The sequence below is a fragment of the Ammospiza caudacuta genome, chromosome 3, assembly GCF_027887145.1.
Source record: "Ammospiza caudacuta isolate bAmmCau1 chromosome 3, bAmmCau1.pri, whole genome shotgun sequence".
NCBI classification, from domain to species: domain Eukaryota; kingdom Metazoa; phylum Chordata; class Aves; order Passeriformes; family Passerellidae; genus Ammospiza; species Ammospiza caudacuta.
The window spans coordinates 33746284-33764206 of NC_080595.1; the positions used below are offsets into that span (position 1 = coordinate 33746284).

The 17923-nt window shown below is 36.8% G+C and overlaps 1 protein-coding gene across 1 annotated transcript in view; it reads right to left on the bottom strand.

The window, feature by feature from the left end:
- Positions 1-6627: 6627 nt before the first annotated feature.
- Positions 6628-17923, bottom strand: part of DNAH8 (dynein axonemal heavy chain 8) — a 113001-nt gene continuing 101705 nt past the window's right edge. Inside the window, exons 85-91 of the mRNA XM_058800824.1 lie at positions 17004-17105; positions 16468-16628; positions 11446-11602; positions 10778-10930; positions 10503-10692; positions 7447-7568; positions 6628-6989 (exon numbers count right to left, since the gene is read on the bottom strand). Coding sequence (XP_058656807.1) covers positions 6702-6989; positions 7447-7568; positions 10503-10692; positions 10778-10930; positions 11446-11602; positions 16468-16628; positions 17004-17105 — 1173 coding nt within the window. The 3' untranslated portion in view covers positions 6628-6701. The remainder of the gene's footprint in view (positions 6990-7446; positions 7569-10502; positions 10693-10777; positions 10931-11445; positions 11603-16467; positions 16629-17003; positions 17106-17923) is intronic.

Below are 17923 nucleotides of genomic sequence, written 5' to 3' on the forward strand. Positions count from 1 at the left end.
CAGTATGGCTTCTGCACTTTGGGCTATAAGTTTCTTGATGACAACAAAGAAATGAGTGCAAATATATATATATATATATTTTTTAATTTAAGTTTTGTAAACTACATAATGAACTGAAATAGTTGTATCTAGTTTTGGAGTCTAGCTACCTTGTGGAATATATTCTGTGTAATGATTGTATGGAGGGAATTATTTAGATGGGTATTTAATCTCAATACGATACAGTTCTCTGTCATATAAAGAAGAAATTTATTTAAATAGTCTCCTTAAAATGTTGTTGAAGAATTCATATGACTGTGTCAATTTGTGAATATGATCCAGTTATTCCTATATTTAAAAATCTTAGAACTATAGAATTAGAAATGTCAAAGCTAGTTGCAGTGTTGTAATATAATAGAAAATAATTTTTATTACAGTTTGAATTTCTTATCAAAATCCCTGACTCTTTTTTAAAACTCCCATATTAAAAACCTTGTTCAAAAACTTTGTTAAGAATAGTGTTTCAGACTACAGAAGGCTGCTAGGATGAACTAATAATGGTAAGAAATTATCAGCAAAGAATTCAATTTCTCTCCTCATTTTTTTACAAGAAAATAAGAAGCTATGACCCACAGAACAAAGGAAGAAACAATAAGTCTTCTTATTTTTATTAAGTAAAATTGACTGAAATATTGCTCTCCCATCTCCCTCATTTGTTGTAGTATCTTTTTTTCTGTGAGGAAATTATTTGGAAATGCCTCCATTCAATGTTTTCCCGCCAAGGGAAACCTCAGTACAGAAGAGGAAGACTGCCTTGTACATATTGTGCAAGGATCTAATAGTGGTCTTTCCCAAAAAGATGGAGAGAACTTCGGTCTACTCTGCTGCTTGATGCCTCGTGGGCAGGACCTGTGTCCCCTCAGTAAAATGCTTCCCAAGTGCTAAGACAAGCATTTAGTTGCTTGTCTGCAGTATCTAATATATTTTATTATAAAAATGTCTTTTGAAGAGGGACAGGATGTGTCTCTTGAGAAATAAAACTTTATGGTCTGGTATTTCTTATCAAAATAGTCTCTGCATGAATGAATGAAATTGGGAACCTGTTTCTTGGATTTCCCATGTGTTACCATGGCTGTGACTAAAGAGAGAGAGAAGGGTACTGTTTGGATTAAATTCTCTAGGTTGTAATTTTACTAGTTTAATAGCTTTCATTTCTATTTACATGCCAATTTACGTTTCACTATTTTGAATTTTGTGCTCAGTGAGGAGATCACAAACTGCTCATCACAATGTCTTTGAGGCTGTTGCTTATCACATCATAAACATTCCCCTAAAAAGAGAAGGTGACCCTAACCATCCTTCATTTCCATTGCTATCCAGCAGCCTGCTCACAGGTCACCTGAAGGTGCAGGGACAAAGGGCAGTTGCTTGTTGAATGCAGTTCTCTGAATTACTGTGTCTGTAAAAATGATCATTCTGTCTCCAAGTGGCTGTTCACAGAAATCCCACTTTGGTGATTAGCCAGCAGATTTTGAGAAAATAATATTTGGGATTTTAATCAGCTAACCTCTTGAACAGCCACTCAACTAATCTGAATATCAAGCATAAGCATATAAACTCCAGCAGGAGGAACTACTGAGTAGTGAACATATGCAGGAAGCTGCAGTTTACCTGCTAAGGCATCCTGCCACAATTACTTGGGAAAATGAAGCATAAGGTGAATTGAAGGAGTCAGCCTGTTGATATTGAAGTTGTAGAACCACAAAGAAAGTCCAGGAGTTGGGACAGGGGTGAGGGAAAAGGCAAGGAGTCCAAGAGGAAATTCTTTAAGTGTGTCATTTTGTCCTGGAAATAATAAAAGATAGTGTTTTCCTAATGTTCAGAAGGTGGAATGACATTTCCCTGGAGCTGAATGACAGTTAGGTGGGAAATACTGATAACTGTCTGTTAATTAAGGTAAATGTTGGCACCGAGATTAAGGATGAATTTTGGATGAGCTCTCAGTATTCAGGAGAAATGATAAAATAATTTTGATAGGACTAAATCTCAAAGGAATAGTGTGAAGAGTATCTTGCTTCATTATAAAGGATACAAGAATCTAAGGCAAATTTTTAGATCAAACAGCAAGGTAAGAATTAAAGTCCTAAAAATTAACTTTTTAACTGGTGGAATGCAATCACTAATCCTTTTTGACACCTGGGAATGTGAAGATAGCAGAAATTGGATAAGCTGGATCTTGTATTCCTGGATATTCCTAATTACTAGTCATCTAACTAACTAAAACCTTGGTTGAGTCATTCCTTTATTAAATAGTCAATGCAGTAAGTCAGAGACTATTCTGATGTCCCCAGTGATATTATCAGCATAGAGTCATATCAAATAAATTAGAAATTTTAATGGAAATAGAGAGGCATAGAAGTGAGTCAGACGTGTTAGCAGTGCCTTACTTACCCATGCTAATATCTGCTATATAAAAACCACAAGGTATTTGTCACAGCACGCATTGCAGTTGAGACAGCCACAATACACAGGGTATCCCCATACAATTTCAGAAAGTTTCAACCCATACAGAGCAACATCACAGCACCTCAGAAAGCTGCAAGCATCTGCCCTTCTTGTTCTTCAGCCCAGCCTTTTATACCCCTCATGTTCCTGCATTGCACCTGCGTGCCTCTGTTCCCTTTGTGGTTGGTCCGTGCCCCTGGGCACTCCATGGCTCATTGCCTCCAATGCTGCTCACAGCTGTGCCCATTGGGGATGAGGCTGGGCCCAGCCCCACTCCCAATTACCACAAACTCTGTGCCTACATATTTCTAGTTGCAAAGTCTTTCTCTGGATTTGACCTTTATCATGGACCATTGCTAAGTTAACAGTTTTCCTGAATTTCTAAAAGTTAATGTATGCATGGCTCTTGGTGCTCTGAAGGCAGTGCTAATCACTGGAAAAGACACGGGGTTTTGGCATTGCATGAAATTAGACTCAGCTCAGGAATATCCTGCTTGTGTGATGCAGATAAAGGCACCAACTCCTACAAAAATATCAATATACTTAAAACAGCACCTTGCACATTCCATACATTTGATTTTCAGTATTTGTGTCAACAGAAACACGCTTATATACTGCTGCCAGATGTTCTTCAAGACTTTCAAAAATTATGTATTAGTTTAAATATTAAAAATAGATATGGTCAGTGAATGAGGTGACTGAATAAGAAAACAGTGGGTTGTGGCATAAACTATGACTATTCTGACCAAATTTTGATTACAGCTGACCCAAATCTAGAGGCAGAAACAGAGGGTGTCGATGAAGAAAATGATTCTATGGAATTAACAAATCTTTCAAGTTAAAACTTAGCTGAAATGTTACCTTCTTGAAACAAGCTCATTCCAGTCAGTGGTTTTGTGAGGTTTAGGAACCTGGACAGAAAACAAATCATCCCCTTCCTGCCATTCACAAGCTCTTTTCCATAGTTTTGTTAATTCTTAGCCACTGTCACATAAAATCTCATTACACTGCCAAGCTCCAGCCTTCTCATGAATCTTCACCTAAGAAGAAAAGGTTCTGTGAAAAGTGAGTATCTTGAGGTACCAGCAGATCAATGGCTCCCAATTAAGGTGTCCATTCTAAAGCAGCAGGAAAGAATAGAAGTGCCTTCCCTCATCTCACTGGCTTGGATTACCTCTGAAAATCAGAGTAAAAGGGCAGGAAAATTCTTCTGGGTGACACCAAGGGAGGAAAGAAAAATGCACATAGTGAATGCACTCTCTAAGCCAATTCTGGACATGTTCTTCTTTACATTCTCAAACACAGACCTTTGTGAGTTAGGTCTTCTCTCATAGAGACTAATTAAATGTCATATTTCAAGTACTTGTATTCTCTTGATCATCTGTTAAATATTTGTGTTTTGCTGATATGGTGTTCCTTCCTTTGTCAGTTTAGGCACCACAACACTGTCTCACAACTTAAACAGCAGTAACTTGAATAGCAAATCAACATTAAAACTTTCAGAGAGTAACTTTGTGTAGTTACTTTTAAAAACACAACAAACTGCGTTAATTTAGGAATTTGACGGCTTATTACAATATTCATGAGGTATAGAGGATTCCTGGGAGTGAAAAGTCTTGAATTCAGATCTTGAATTCCTATAGATAATTCCTGGGAGGAATGACTTGTGGTTCAAGTAATTAACTGCACTTCTTTAGATGTTGGAAGAGCTGGCTGTAAACAAATAAAGTGTAAGAATACTATCTCATGTATGACTAGGACATGAAAATACTTGATAAATATTCTTGAAGCATACAGAAGCAAAAAAAAGTCTTCTGAATACATAGTAGATTGTTGTCACAAAGCATAGATTATTTCCATAAATTAACTGAAAAGCTCTATGAAAATTAACATTCACTGTAACCTGAAAGTAGTGAGCTAATGCCTGTTATTGAGGAAAGAGAATGGAACAAACCCCTAGACAGCCTCAGAGAAGATGGGAAATGGGGATTGGACTCTTGACAAACAAGAAAGAGATGATCTCAAGAATCTGATGCAATACATGATATAGCTGAGATAACAATATACTATTCATCTCTATTTTTGCTATTATACTGGATGGAGAATAAAATCATCTGCAGTGTAAGTTATGTAACTCAGCACATTAATTTGTACCTTCCCCGCTATTTCCCATATAGGCTTTCACTTGTAAATGTGTCAGTGCACATCTTCTACCTGTGGAGGCATTCAAGGTTACACAGTGTTTCTCCATTGTAATTAAGCTAAAAGGCTAGACCAGGAAAAAAACATCTAGGAATGAATACATGTAGTTCTTGTGCTGGTTCTTGGATATAAACTGTTTTCCCCTCTGTCCCTGCAGTGAGTATACAGGACACGTGCAAGAACGTGGAGGGGAAAAAGCCAGGGCAACTGACCCAAACTGTCCAAAGGGATATTGCATAAACATGATGTCATGTTCAGCACCAAAGACTTCAGGAAAGAATGAGGATAAGGGAAATTTGTTCTCATTGAATCTGTCTTACCAAGTAACCATTATGTGTGCTAAGGCTCTTCTCAGAAAACAGCTAAACATCTGCCTGCCAGTGGGGAGCAGAAAATAAATTCCTTAATTCAATTTTCTTGTGTGTGCAGCTTTGCTTCACTTATTAAACTGTCTTCATCTTGGCCCCCTTCTTTTCACCTTCTGATCTTGCAATTCTTTGCCCCATTCTGTTTGGGCAGGGCAGGGTAGGGGAAGCCACTGTGTACTTAGCTGATGGTCAACCCACCACAAGTTCTCATATCAGTATTGCAATTACTTGGGGAAAAATCTTTTGCAATTGGAAAGTCAGATTTTTTTCTTCCTTTTTTGCAGATGTAGGCACAACTTCTAAAAATACATAAAAGCCATAAAAGTTATCCAACACCAGCAGCTTTCTTGTATTTGAATCTAAGTAAATCTATAGAGGGGAGAGAAGAAATGTTTTACTTAATGGCATTTGGAGATCTCACTTTTTTGTTACTCTGCTCATAATGTTGTGTCTGTGTATTGTTATTTCCTTTATGCCACGGACTTTCTGCAAGAGGATATCCCAGGACAGTGACCTCCAGTGGAAAGCCAAAGGACTCCAGCAGGAGGAAGGGCCTTTTATCATCTCAACAGATGCCCAGGACTTTGTCAAGTAGTAGCTGCACTTTGCCACAGCAGATGCATTTGAACACTCTTGAATGGCAAAAGGAAGAAAGTCCAGTCATGGGGTGTAAGTGAGAAACTGTGTTGTCAAATAAAGGTATCTGAAGGAAGAAGCTTATTGGAGATTATTAAAGAGATAGTGTAGACTGCATGTCTTGTTTAGTATTACATAAATAGAATTAGTTTAATACTAATTGTATATGGAAAACTCATGGTTAGGATATTCCTGAATATCATCACAGAATAATGCTGTGAGGGTCATTTCATGGATTGCAACCCACACTTTAGAGCTACAAGGAAATGCAGACAAAATAATTATACCTGTAAATAATCTGGTTCTATAATTAAAAAAAAAAAATCCATATTTAGCAGTTGGAACTGTTCTACTTCTGTTCCCATACAGCTAAACTGGACAAAAAACATACTGGCCTCTGTCAGATATTCCAGCCACAAACATTCCTGGTGTAGTTTTACTTAATCTAGATAGTTTAACTAGAACAAGTGAGATCTGGGACAGCCCAAGCTTTCCCAGAAAGCTTTCCATCCAAAAAATATGGATCAACTATATTTTTTGTCATATAGTTTCCTGCAGACTCATGGCAAATAAGGTGTGTATCACACAGAATCTAGGAATTTAAGTTTGTATCTAGGAGATTTTAAATTTTCTTGTCATCATACATCACTGAAACACAAGCTAAAAGTTCTACATGTGAAAGAATAAAAAAAGCAAAGTTTTTATTTTTGTAAGTTTTAATAACATTTTATTTGACATTCTTAAAGCAAATATCCATTTAAAGTAATATAATGCATACTTCAAAGAGTACAAGCAATGAACTTATTTGGAAAGATTTACTTCAGAACTATCAACAAACAGCCAAGGCAAACTGAATTTGCTGACAGCAGAGAAAGAACATCAGTAAGCCAAGACTGAAATGCAATTTCTAGTATAATGACAAGTAGCCTCCAAATAAAGAGCAGTAGAAGAATTACACATTTAGTTTGTCACAGGCGCCACATACTCTTCTGCCATAGCAGGAAAAGCAGCTTACTTGATGTCACAGAGAAGAGCCACTCCTCTCAGAATCCAGTGGTCTGGAGACTTTGCTGTCTTTAAAAATACCTCTGTAATAAAGTTCAAATCTGTCCTCTTGGGCTTCTTGTAAAGAGGACAAACATAGAGCCTGGGATCCCTAGGTCTGGTTGAATCAACAGCAAACATATGGAGCACAGGCAGCTGGACAAAAAGAATCTTTGGTGAAGACTCAACAAGTATGCTTCTTCTTTTGTCCCAGCCTGCACCTTCCAAGAAGAGCCCATAGATATAAACTCCTTCCTGTGTGAAGAGTAAGCAGATACATCACAACACATAAAGCATAATTTTTTTAAACCATTAAAAAAAGTGTATGTTTTATAGTAAAAAAAATCTGACATTGAATCTCTTCAAACAATTTTATTTTAAATTATAATATAATCCTTTTTCAGAAGATAATGCTACTGAAATGGAGGGCAACAAAAATTCTGTAATAAAGTGCATATACTACAAAGTTTCATGTAAAGTTTACTATAAATTCCAAAAATTAACAGGTGGTACAATGAAAACAGTTCTTTTAACTAAATATTTTTCTTAATTAATATCTTCATACTTAGTGTTTGGCTTCTATGCTGAGCAAAAGCATTAAGGTGAAGACAGTTGTAACTTTTTCCTCTACCAATATAAAATGACTCAATGGTACATAATATAAGCTAAATACCAAAATTAATTCTGAAACATCTTTGCATGTCATACGTACAGAAGGAGGTGATATGATTTCTTCCTTGGTCAGCTTTAGCACATCATTATGTACTGCAACTTTATCCAAAGCCCAGTCTTTATGTGCTCGAGTCGCTTCTTGTTTCATTGCTGTCAGGAATCCTTGAGAAATTAAGCCAGACATTTAGTATTTATCTCACATTATAAAATAAAATCTTGCTCAGTTATTAGCATGATCCTGCACTGAACTTGCAGACAGATAATCAGAGTTGTATTGGAAATGGAGCATCCTGACTAATGATAGCAAACTTTGCTTTGGGACCAAAATAGGAACGAGTGACAAAAGTGGTATACTGTGCATTACACCAAGAAAAATATTTTTAAATGGCATGTACTTTTTTCTTCTATTAAATTTCTATTAAGAAATATTTGGTCAGGACGCTGACTAACAAATTATCATAAGGCAATTAACTACAGGATCCATGATAAAGGTGTCTTTCAAGAGAGAATTTCAAGGCAAACAAGTTATCCATTGTGCGAGCTGATGTTTATGTAAAGGCAACTTAGCTAAAAGAAGGGGATGTTTTAAATGAAAGAAGTAGAATAAATTTCATTGATGGAAAACAGAAAATATGTGTCTGAATATGATAATAAAACCACTATGTGGGTGTGAGGAATCTACTCAATGCAGTGCCTATGAGGAATGAAAAACGTGTGTTTTGTTAGGGGAAAAAAGGGTGTCAGATGGAAATTAAGGTGAAGGATGACATAACTGAGCAGCAAGTTAGGTGATTTTTTGAGTATTGTTTTGAACAGACTTTACAGAAATTTGAAATAGGAAAGGTTTGAGATGCAAAGGGCTGAATAGTTTAAGCAGAGAGGACTGAGCAACAAAGAGGTTTGAATGTGTTACAAAGGAAAAAGCTACAAAACCAGAAACACCTGTACCAAACACCTGGTTGTTTCTTCAAGAGGAAGAAAGAGAAGTTAAAGAGAAGTGCATTCTTAATAGTGATTTTCCTGGTGAGCAGTATTACAAATATAGTCTGATCTTACAAATATACTCACCTCACCCCTACCCACAGTACATATTTTGCACTTAGCAAACCTCTCTCTAGCTGAAGGACTACGGTTGGGTTTTTTTAACACAGAGGTTGAAGCAATAATAAAGCTCAAGACCATCTGTGTCTCAGGTTGGTTGCCCGTTAGGCTAAATGTTTTAATTTGTCAAAAAAATGTGGTCCATTATCTTCTTTTACACCACTGTGAGTGCTGCTTTTGAATCATCAGAGATCAGTATGATTATTAGCTGTGCCACTTAGTATACAAATGATGTTTTGACTGGCATCCCAATACCATCTTTTAATAATAAATTGGATGTACTCCAGGCACCTCAGTTGTTTCTGAAAGTGACTCTAAACCAGACTTGGGTATTAGTAGTTTTTACAGTTCTGGCAGTAGGAAGGCCAGTAAGAACAGAAGCATCACAAAGCAAAGGTAACTCATATAACATTCAAGAATTTCAGAGGTTAGTTCTAATTAAAACAAAAACACTAAAAAAAACCCCTCATACACACACAAGTTTCACATGAGAATTTTGTATGTGTAGTTGTATAGGCTGAAGGAGATTATCTTAGGAACACACACCTTATACCTTTTTTATTCATGAAGATGGTTAAAATTTGTTTTACCTCCTCTTTCCTCTAAATGGTAAAAATATCAAGCTATAACAGAGAATGATAATGTTTACTTGTACTTCACAGCATATCTTTGATGGATTTGAAGAAATTGTTCATTAAATAACCTGTGAAATGGATACATACGTTTTGATGATTCTTTGTGAAAGACAAAGAACTGCTATAAATTGTGGTACTATTGCACATTCATAGCCCACGTTGGAAGAGACATGGGAAGTTCACCTGGTCCAACCTTTCATAGGAAAGGGAAGATGAGGTTATCTAGCACCGTCCAATTACATCTTGAAAACCTCCAGAAGTGGGGACTCTACCACGTCTCTGAAGAGGTTGTTCCAGTGAGTGATTGCTCTTACTGTACTGTAAAAAGTCATTTTGTCGCTACTGTAACATCTTGCTCTAGATTAAAGCTCTTCCATACTCACAACTTACAGTTTGGAATGAGTTAAACAGCTTCAAACCAGAAGAAAAGTATTTTCTTTAAAAGCTGTATCATTATTATTAAGTATACTTTAGAAGTTGTATAATATCATGCTACAATATGTCAGCAAGATTAAGTGTTTTATTTATTAACCACATGTTTTCCTTCTTGTAATATAAAAACTGTGGCTTTGGGTCAGACTAAAAGATCAGAGAACCATAGAATCACTTAGAATGTTTGGGTTGAAAGGGACCTTAAAAAATCATCAAGTTCCAACTCATCTGCCATGGTCAGGGTCACATACACAAAAAAAAAAAAAAAAGAATTCCACTAGACCAAGTCCAATCCAACCTGGTCTTAGACACTGCCAGGAATAGGGCACCCACACTTCCTTTGTCAATCTGTTCCAATGCCTTAAGCCCTCACAGTAAAAAATTCTTTATAGTATCAGTTCTAAACCTACCCGTTTTCAGTTTAAATCTGTCCTCCCTTGTCCTATCACTAAATGCATTTGTGAAAAGTCCCTCTCCAGCTCTCTTGTAGCCCCCTCTAGGTACTGGGAGGTGCTATAAAAGTCACCCCCAGAGCCTTTTCCCCCTGGCTGAATGGCCCCAACTCTCTCTTCCTGCCTTCATAAGAGAGGTGCTCCAGCCCTCTGATTGTGTCCATGGCCCTTTGCTTCAGTCGCTCCAGCAGGTTCACATCCTTTCTGTGAGGGCCCCAGAGCTGGATGCTGCACTCCAGGTGGGCTCTCCCCAGAGCAGAGCAGAGCAGAGCAGAGCAGAGCAGAGGGGCAGAACCACCTCCCTTGCCTTGCTGGCCACGCTCCATTCAGCAGCCTACGCTAAGGTTGGCTTTCTGGCCTGTAAGTGCACATTGAACCCATTTTCCATCTTGGCTCCTGTGACACATGCTGGCAGCATAACCATTGAAATACTACTATTCAGTACATTACTACTCAAGTCTTTGAAGTAGCCTTACCTTGCGGATTAAAGAATCCAGTTATCCAAAACACCTTTGGTCTTCCTTGAAATATCCAATTAGATAATTGAGTATTTCTCTCCAAAAGGTCAGTAAACCAGAAGCCAAGTGTGGAGGACTCCCAAGATACTCTTTTCCATACTTGAGGGATTCGAGCATCATACATGTTATCAAGTGCATCTCTTAAATTCTGAAAGAATTAAACAATATTCAAAGTAAATAAATCAATATTTTAAAGCATAGTATTCCATATGTAGTGGAAGCACTTTACTTGCCTCACTCATAACAATAGTTCCATCTATGGCTAGTTTCAGATCATTCAAACTGGTGCGGACAACTGTGATCACCCTCTGCATGCGGTCAATTTCTTGACGAAGAAAAATATTCATCGAGTTTAGTACTCCCATTTTAACTAAACGAGCCTTTACCTAAATTATAAAAGCACAGAAGAAATTTAGTTAAGTCTAAATCACTGAAATGCCATTTTAGTATGCAACATTTTAGCTACCCGTGTGTTCAGAAAAGTAAATATTAGATTTGTGTATTATTCAACTAACACTTATCTCCTTACAACTGCTGTAGTTTTTACTTTTTGTCTGATACTACCCAATTACACATGATTTTGCTAGAACAGGACTTCACCCAGAAGGCCCAGGAGACTGCTATCACAAAATGTCAAGACTGACTTTTTTCTGTTTTCCCAAGTAGCTTTGCAAATCCGAGCGTAGTCTCCCCAGCATATCTCCATGGCCAATTGTTAGATGTCTTGATTTTAGATAAAAAAAACTTCATACTAATTCATGCTGGTAGCAATAAGGGTGTTGGTTCCTTGACTCTGCTACTATTTATATGATCTTTTGTACAATTCGGCATTTCTTTTTTGGAATGTGTAGTGGGAAAACTCAACAGAGAGAACAGTAGGACATGACTAAGGTTAGCTTGCCTCATGAGGTACGTAATCTGGAGGAAGTTTCTCTAGCATGTCTTCAGCCAAACGATAAACAACTGATTCACGAGTTTCTCCAGATCCTCCAGCACTTTCTTTAGGCTGAATGTTGGTAATAGTATCCAGAACATCAGCTGATGTATTTCTCTGGTATCTGAGAGGATGAGGAACATGCTATGAATTACATAGAATTTTTTAATGGTTAATGATAATTTTGTAGAACACACAAAAAACAGTGTGCTATGAAGTCAAATCAAAACTCGCACAAAATTGGTTTCCTTCGCATCCTGCACCAACCATAACACACTGCATAATACACTGATCATGAAGGTTTGGTTTACCAAAGTTTTAAAGAATATAAACTTCCCTCTTCCCTGTTACACATTTGCTGTGTGCCTAATTCAGGGATAAGAAGGAGGTCTACAAGCTGAGATTGTGAGGGGCAGAAAAACCTACGATACCAGGGATTCTGAGGAAAGAGCATATTCCTGATTAATGTCTTCTAAAGAGCTATTTGTTGAGAAGAAACAATAAAAGTTTTGTAACAAGGAAGAATATTTGCCTCATTTAATTACTTCTTAAAAGTGTAATGCAGAAACAGGAAAAGGTGGAGGTATAACTCTGAAAGCTGCCCCTTTGATAATTAGTAAATCCATTCTGCTTTCAGATGTTTCAGGATTAATGACAAGGGCTGCTAGATTTACAGCACTGCAGGTAAAAAACTTCTATTCCATAGTGAAGCATGGGCAGTGCTAATGCAAATTAATGTTCTGAGTCAATACAAAAATGTAAATTAAATTTGTGTGGCATTGGATAATGAAAGATGGTAGACCACATCAGTCCTTCAACAGAATAATTACAGGAGTATTTTTGTTGGAGTGCTATCCAGTGGCATAGAGCTATGAGAGGAAATAAGAAAGAAAGCCTGAAGTACTGAAGTGTCAGCAGTGCCTACTTTTACCTTACGGAATCAGCTACACGAGGAACAGACATCAATGAGTGATGCAGGACATACATTTACACTGATTCAAAGCATAGATTTGCATGTCAGCATTACTTTTCAACTTTCCTATGATACCCATCTCCTTCTATTACTTTGTCATACATAATTATATAAGACATGAAACCAAGGATAGAATGTGTGAACTAAAGCACCTAAAGATGCTTTGGATACAGTGTCACAATACCAGAGAAGCTAGATACTAAAGTACTTCAGAAAAAAAAAAAAAGTGTGAATGCAATTATAAAGACTATAAATCAGAAAAATGGAAGAAATACTACTGGGATTTTGCTTCTCTGAGGATATAATTTCTGCTTCTAAAGGTAGGAATGGTGGGGGCTTTCAAGGATTTTCATAACCCTTTACTTTAGACTCAAAACTCTCAAGCTTTTTTTCAATTTATGGCCCCATTAAAAGAATGAAAGATTTATTCAAGATCACATATGAGCAGAAAAGATAAAAATTCTCTTGGACTCATGGCTTTACTGGTAATTTGGATGACATACTGGTGGTTGTAACCTTTCCTTTTTGTCTTGCTGATTTAACAAGTAGTGATTAGAAATATGTGAACCTTCCTCTTCATACTGTAAGCACCATTCTTCCAATTCTGCTGTCAGACTATTTTATATAGAAGGTATGGGTTCCCTGATTATTACATCAATTAAATTATAATAAATTACAGAATTTTAAAAATGGTCTTTCTAAATCTAAAAAAAAAAAAAGGAATAGAAACTGTTTTAAAAAGAAGGCAGTATGCAAGCTTTGGGTATTACAGTGACCTGAGGAGGTTGCTGGGGTGAGAGAAGGATGAGAATCTTGTTTCTTGATCAGAAGGGTAGATTTATTGATATATGATATATAATACATTATAACTATACTAATAAGAATAAGGAGAGAAGTTGCAGAGCCTGCTAAGCTAAGAATAGAATAGAATAGAATCTAAAAACAAGAGAGTTCTCTGTCCCTGTGTTCCAGAGAGCTTGCCCTGTGATTGGCCCTTAATTGTACACATGGAACATGAACCAATCACAGGTGCATCCTATTGCATTTCACAGCAGCTGATAATCATTGTTTACATTCTCTTTCTGGGGCCTGAGCTTCCCAGAAGATGCACAAATCCCAAAGAAAGGATTTCTATGAAAAAATGTCTGCGACATTTGGGGAAAAGGAGAGAATGGCTTTTGAGAAACAGCATCAAAGGAATGGAATCAAGGTGATACTGATTGATGATATTCCTTTCTTAAATGACACAAGCTAGGAACCTTCTGAAGAGGAGAACTTACATGAATCTTGCATAAATAATAATTACTCTTTGAACAAGACTTTTTTGTAAATAAAAATAGAAAAGACAAAAATATGTATCTTGGTCTTTACATAATTAAAAGTAATTTTCCACTGCAGAAGTGAGGTTAAAATACCAAGAAAGAATTTCATTTACATAGCACTGGGACGTATTCAACATAAAAACCACTCTGGAACAAAATTTTTCTGGGCTTTGGAAAGCCTCACTTTACTTTAGATTGCAAATAAAATGAAGTATAGATGCAAACAATAACAATAAAAAGATGGCAGAAGTCCGTAGAGGAAGTACCATGTTCCTGAGAACAGAATCAGTTGCATGTGATGGGTTGACCCTCATCACATGTAGATGTTTATGTGTAGATGTCTCCATAACAGCTCTTTGTCTCGATTGCTCTATTCAGCTCATGTATTTTAGATGTCTGCTTTGTGATGAGAGAAATTGCACTTTACAAGGATCTATTTTCTCTATTACTGTTAAGCAAGTCTAGAGTAACCAGAAAGGAAGATACAGCAACATTAAATGAATCTCATTTATAGTGTCAGTGTTGCTTAAAGTATGTAAGATAAAGCGCTCAATACATATTTATATTCTTTTTCCCCAAAACAGTATTGTAAAGTGAATTGTGTCATAAGATGAAAAAAGAAAATTAATTTTCTGTGGATTCTAGGCTCCAAAAAACATTATTAAGAGTATTCTCTCAAGAATTTGGACGTAACATACTATTATTATTTGATAGCTGGAATATGTGCCATCAGGGATTTCACTGGAAGTGAAAACTAAGAAAAAATGCACGTGACAGAACCATTGCCTCAGCTTTTCCTAGAAGACAGCAATATCTATTGCAGCATGGTGTTCAAAACCCTACATTCATCAGCCTGCAATAGCTTAACAAAAATCCAGCTACATTTAAGGCTTTAGAAGGGAACCAGTTGGGAAGGGGTTTTGGCAGAAGATTGTCAGAATATTCCTTTCCTGCTCAGGTACCTGTTAACTATGTGGCTTTGCAGAACCTATGATTCATACAGCAAGTTAAAATCATTCTCAATGACTTTAGGTGTTAATCCTAAATGGAAGCATTGAAATTCATTGAAGCCTTACAATTGTAACCAACAGACTGAGCTTTTGGCTGAAATGTAAAACTGCCTCGGTAAATTAGTGAGAGATAAGATTTTTCTTGTCCTCAGTAATAGTAACATGGAGAGGTCTTAGCTCTCTCAGGGTTTCAATCCTAGCAGTTAGCTTTGTGCATACTCTGAGATGACTTGGTAAGATATTATAAGGAGAATTTGAATAGAATTTTATACCCTATGGGATGTTAATCCATTTGGTCTGTGCGTCAAAGATGAAATTCAGACACAGCAGCTGTGCATTGTTGCTTATAACATGACCATGATAAGACATGGAAAAAAGCATTAAGCCATTGTACATTTTTCCCAAACTCTAAAGAAATACCTACAAGGCAAAATCTACAGGAGAAAAAAAGGGGCTAAAGTAACAGGAATATGTGGAGGTACCAAGTGGAGGAAAAACTGAGAACTAAAGAGAAATCAGAGAGCTGTTCCTACTCACTAAAGCTCCTCCAAGAGTATTAGTCTCAAATTTCCTCCTATAAATTAGCTCTCCTACAAGCCTAATTTTGGATCTACAGCATGTCTCTCTTCAAGACTTTGTTTAGCTCTCTGTTAAATCTTGGCTCGTCTTTCTTCTTTAATCATTTCTGTAGGGAGGTCTTGCAAGTATCAGGGAATGACTTGAAACAGAATCTACTCTCAGATTCTTTTCTTCACAAGCATATTTTAAGAGTGGTATGTGCTAGTAGGAGTTGACAGTAAGACTGTGTACTCTTCTCACAGCGCACCTAGAATACAGGCCTCTTGACATGGCACCAGCCTCTCAACTTTGATGCTGAAAAATTGTGGGAAATTACTGTTTCATCCAAAAATATTAGATGATGTTAGGTTTTCACAGCAGCTCTGCATTTCAATATTTAAAGGTAGAAAAATAGCTACATGAAGAAAAAATGAATGTGGAAGGTGGACATACTGCATATGAAAATGCAGTATTTCATGGAAGAATTATTAAGAACTTCAGTGAAAAAAATATGATGATGTTCATATCCTTTCCCAGGGCATATAATATTACAGAGAAATAAAGGGCAAGCTGTTACACAGATTGTTTGGACTGGAAGAGTGAATTCAGTCAAAGATAAAATTTAAAGTGGAGCTAGTACTTGGTGAAGTTGAAAAGCCTCTTTTAAATAATGGAAATGGCCAGACCGACTGCAAAATAAGTTTGTAGTTGCATCCAAAAGGCATGGTTGTAAATCAAATGACAATCCAGAGAATCATATAACAATTGTGCACAGAAAAATAAACTGCTTGAAACAGAAGCCAATGCTAGAAACTTTCTCTAGTTGAACTGTATAGATCAACCGATCACGTGTTCATATTAAAGTTTCATAATGTTTTCAATTAAAAAAAGTAAAATCATGAGGAGTAAGTAATAAGAGTGCTTTAAATGGACATGTAAAACATAGCTGAAGATACTGCATTTATAACAATGTACATACACAGGAAGTGTTCCACTTCAACAGTGAAATTCACATGAATCCTAGATTTCCAATGCAAAATATACTTTACCTAAACACTTGATAGGAATTTGTTCCCAAATACTAAAAGAATCATTCTCCATTTTCAATATGTTGAGACCTACTTACGTAATATCAGCATTGGGATGGAGACCAAACACCTCTGGGGTGTCCATAGCAGGAAGTAACTGGATGTATTCAAAGTACTGTTCCAGAGTTTTGCATACTGGAATTTTATAGCCAGTATAAAAGCAGAAAGCACTGTCAAACATACTTTCACTAAACCATACCTGTGAAAAATCCATGGGGAAAAAAGAAAGACAGCAATTATTTTGCTACTTAGGGGGCTTTTAAACCTCACTTTTACTCTTGGAGGATTAGGGTTCTTGTTTCAGCTACTGCATCTAATTTTACTTTAAGACAACTGTAAATCGTTAATAATTATGTCTACTAAGTTTGACTCCAGCTGAGTCTTTTTAAGCTTCTGCTCCTCACCAAAGAGGAATCAAAGGGAAGATCCTCACTGCCAAAGAATGATGTTTTGAAAAATTTGATTTACTTTGAAAACTGGTGAAATGCATATTCAGCAGAAAGAAGACCTTCTGCTTTCTGTATTACGGCTACCAATAAACATGACAAATAACCGTATTTCTGAGATCTCCTACCCTTGCAAAGCAATTGAGAAGACGTTTGTCATAGTCATCTGTGACTCGGCCTCCATACTGTACTTCTCCAATCATGTAGCGTACTGTGTTCCATGATATCCCCTGGATGCAAGTAAAGTACATGAAAGACTATAGTTATTATATGTAAGAAGAAGATTTTAATTTAAATACAATCTAAAACTCATTCTGAAACGTAAACTGAAAAAATTATATATAACAATAGGTTATTTCTAATGTATTTACTGAGCTCAACCCTTCTGTAATTTTATAGAAGGGTTGGGCTTGATCCTGCTACTATAAATCCAGAATCACAGGATCATTTACATTGGAAAAGACCTTTAAGATCACTGCATCCAATCTTTGACCAAACACCAATTTAGACCATGGCACTAAGAGCCATGTCCAGTTGTTTCTTCAACACCTAAAGGCACAGTTATTCCACAGCCTTCTTGGGCTGTCCATTCCAATGCTTGACAACCCTTTCCACTAAGAAAATCCTCCTGATGTTCACCCTAAATCTCCCCTGGCACAGCTTGAGGCTATGTCCTCTTGTCCTGGCACTGGTTGCCTGGGAGAAGAGGCCAATCCCCACCTGGCTACACCCGCCTTTCAGGGAGGTGTAGAGAGTGACAAGGTCACCCCAAGCCTCCTTTCTCCAGGCTAAACACTCCAGGTTCCTCAGCCACTCCTCATATACCTTGATCTCTAGAAGTAAAATCTCATTATATAATATATATATATATATATTATATATATATATATATTTCATTATTACTTGTTTGACCTAAAATCACTCACAGCTGCTATTGCCTCTCTTCTTACCCCACATTCCATCCTCCCTACACCACCCCTTCTTCCTATTTCTCATTTTTCTCTTGTGGCTGAGTGGTGCTTCATAAGGAATGGCTATTCCCTGCTAA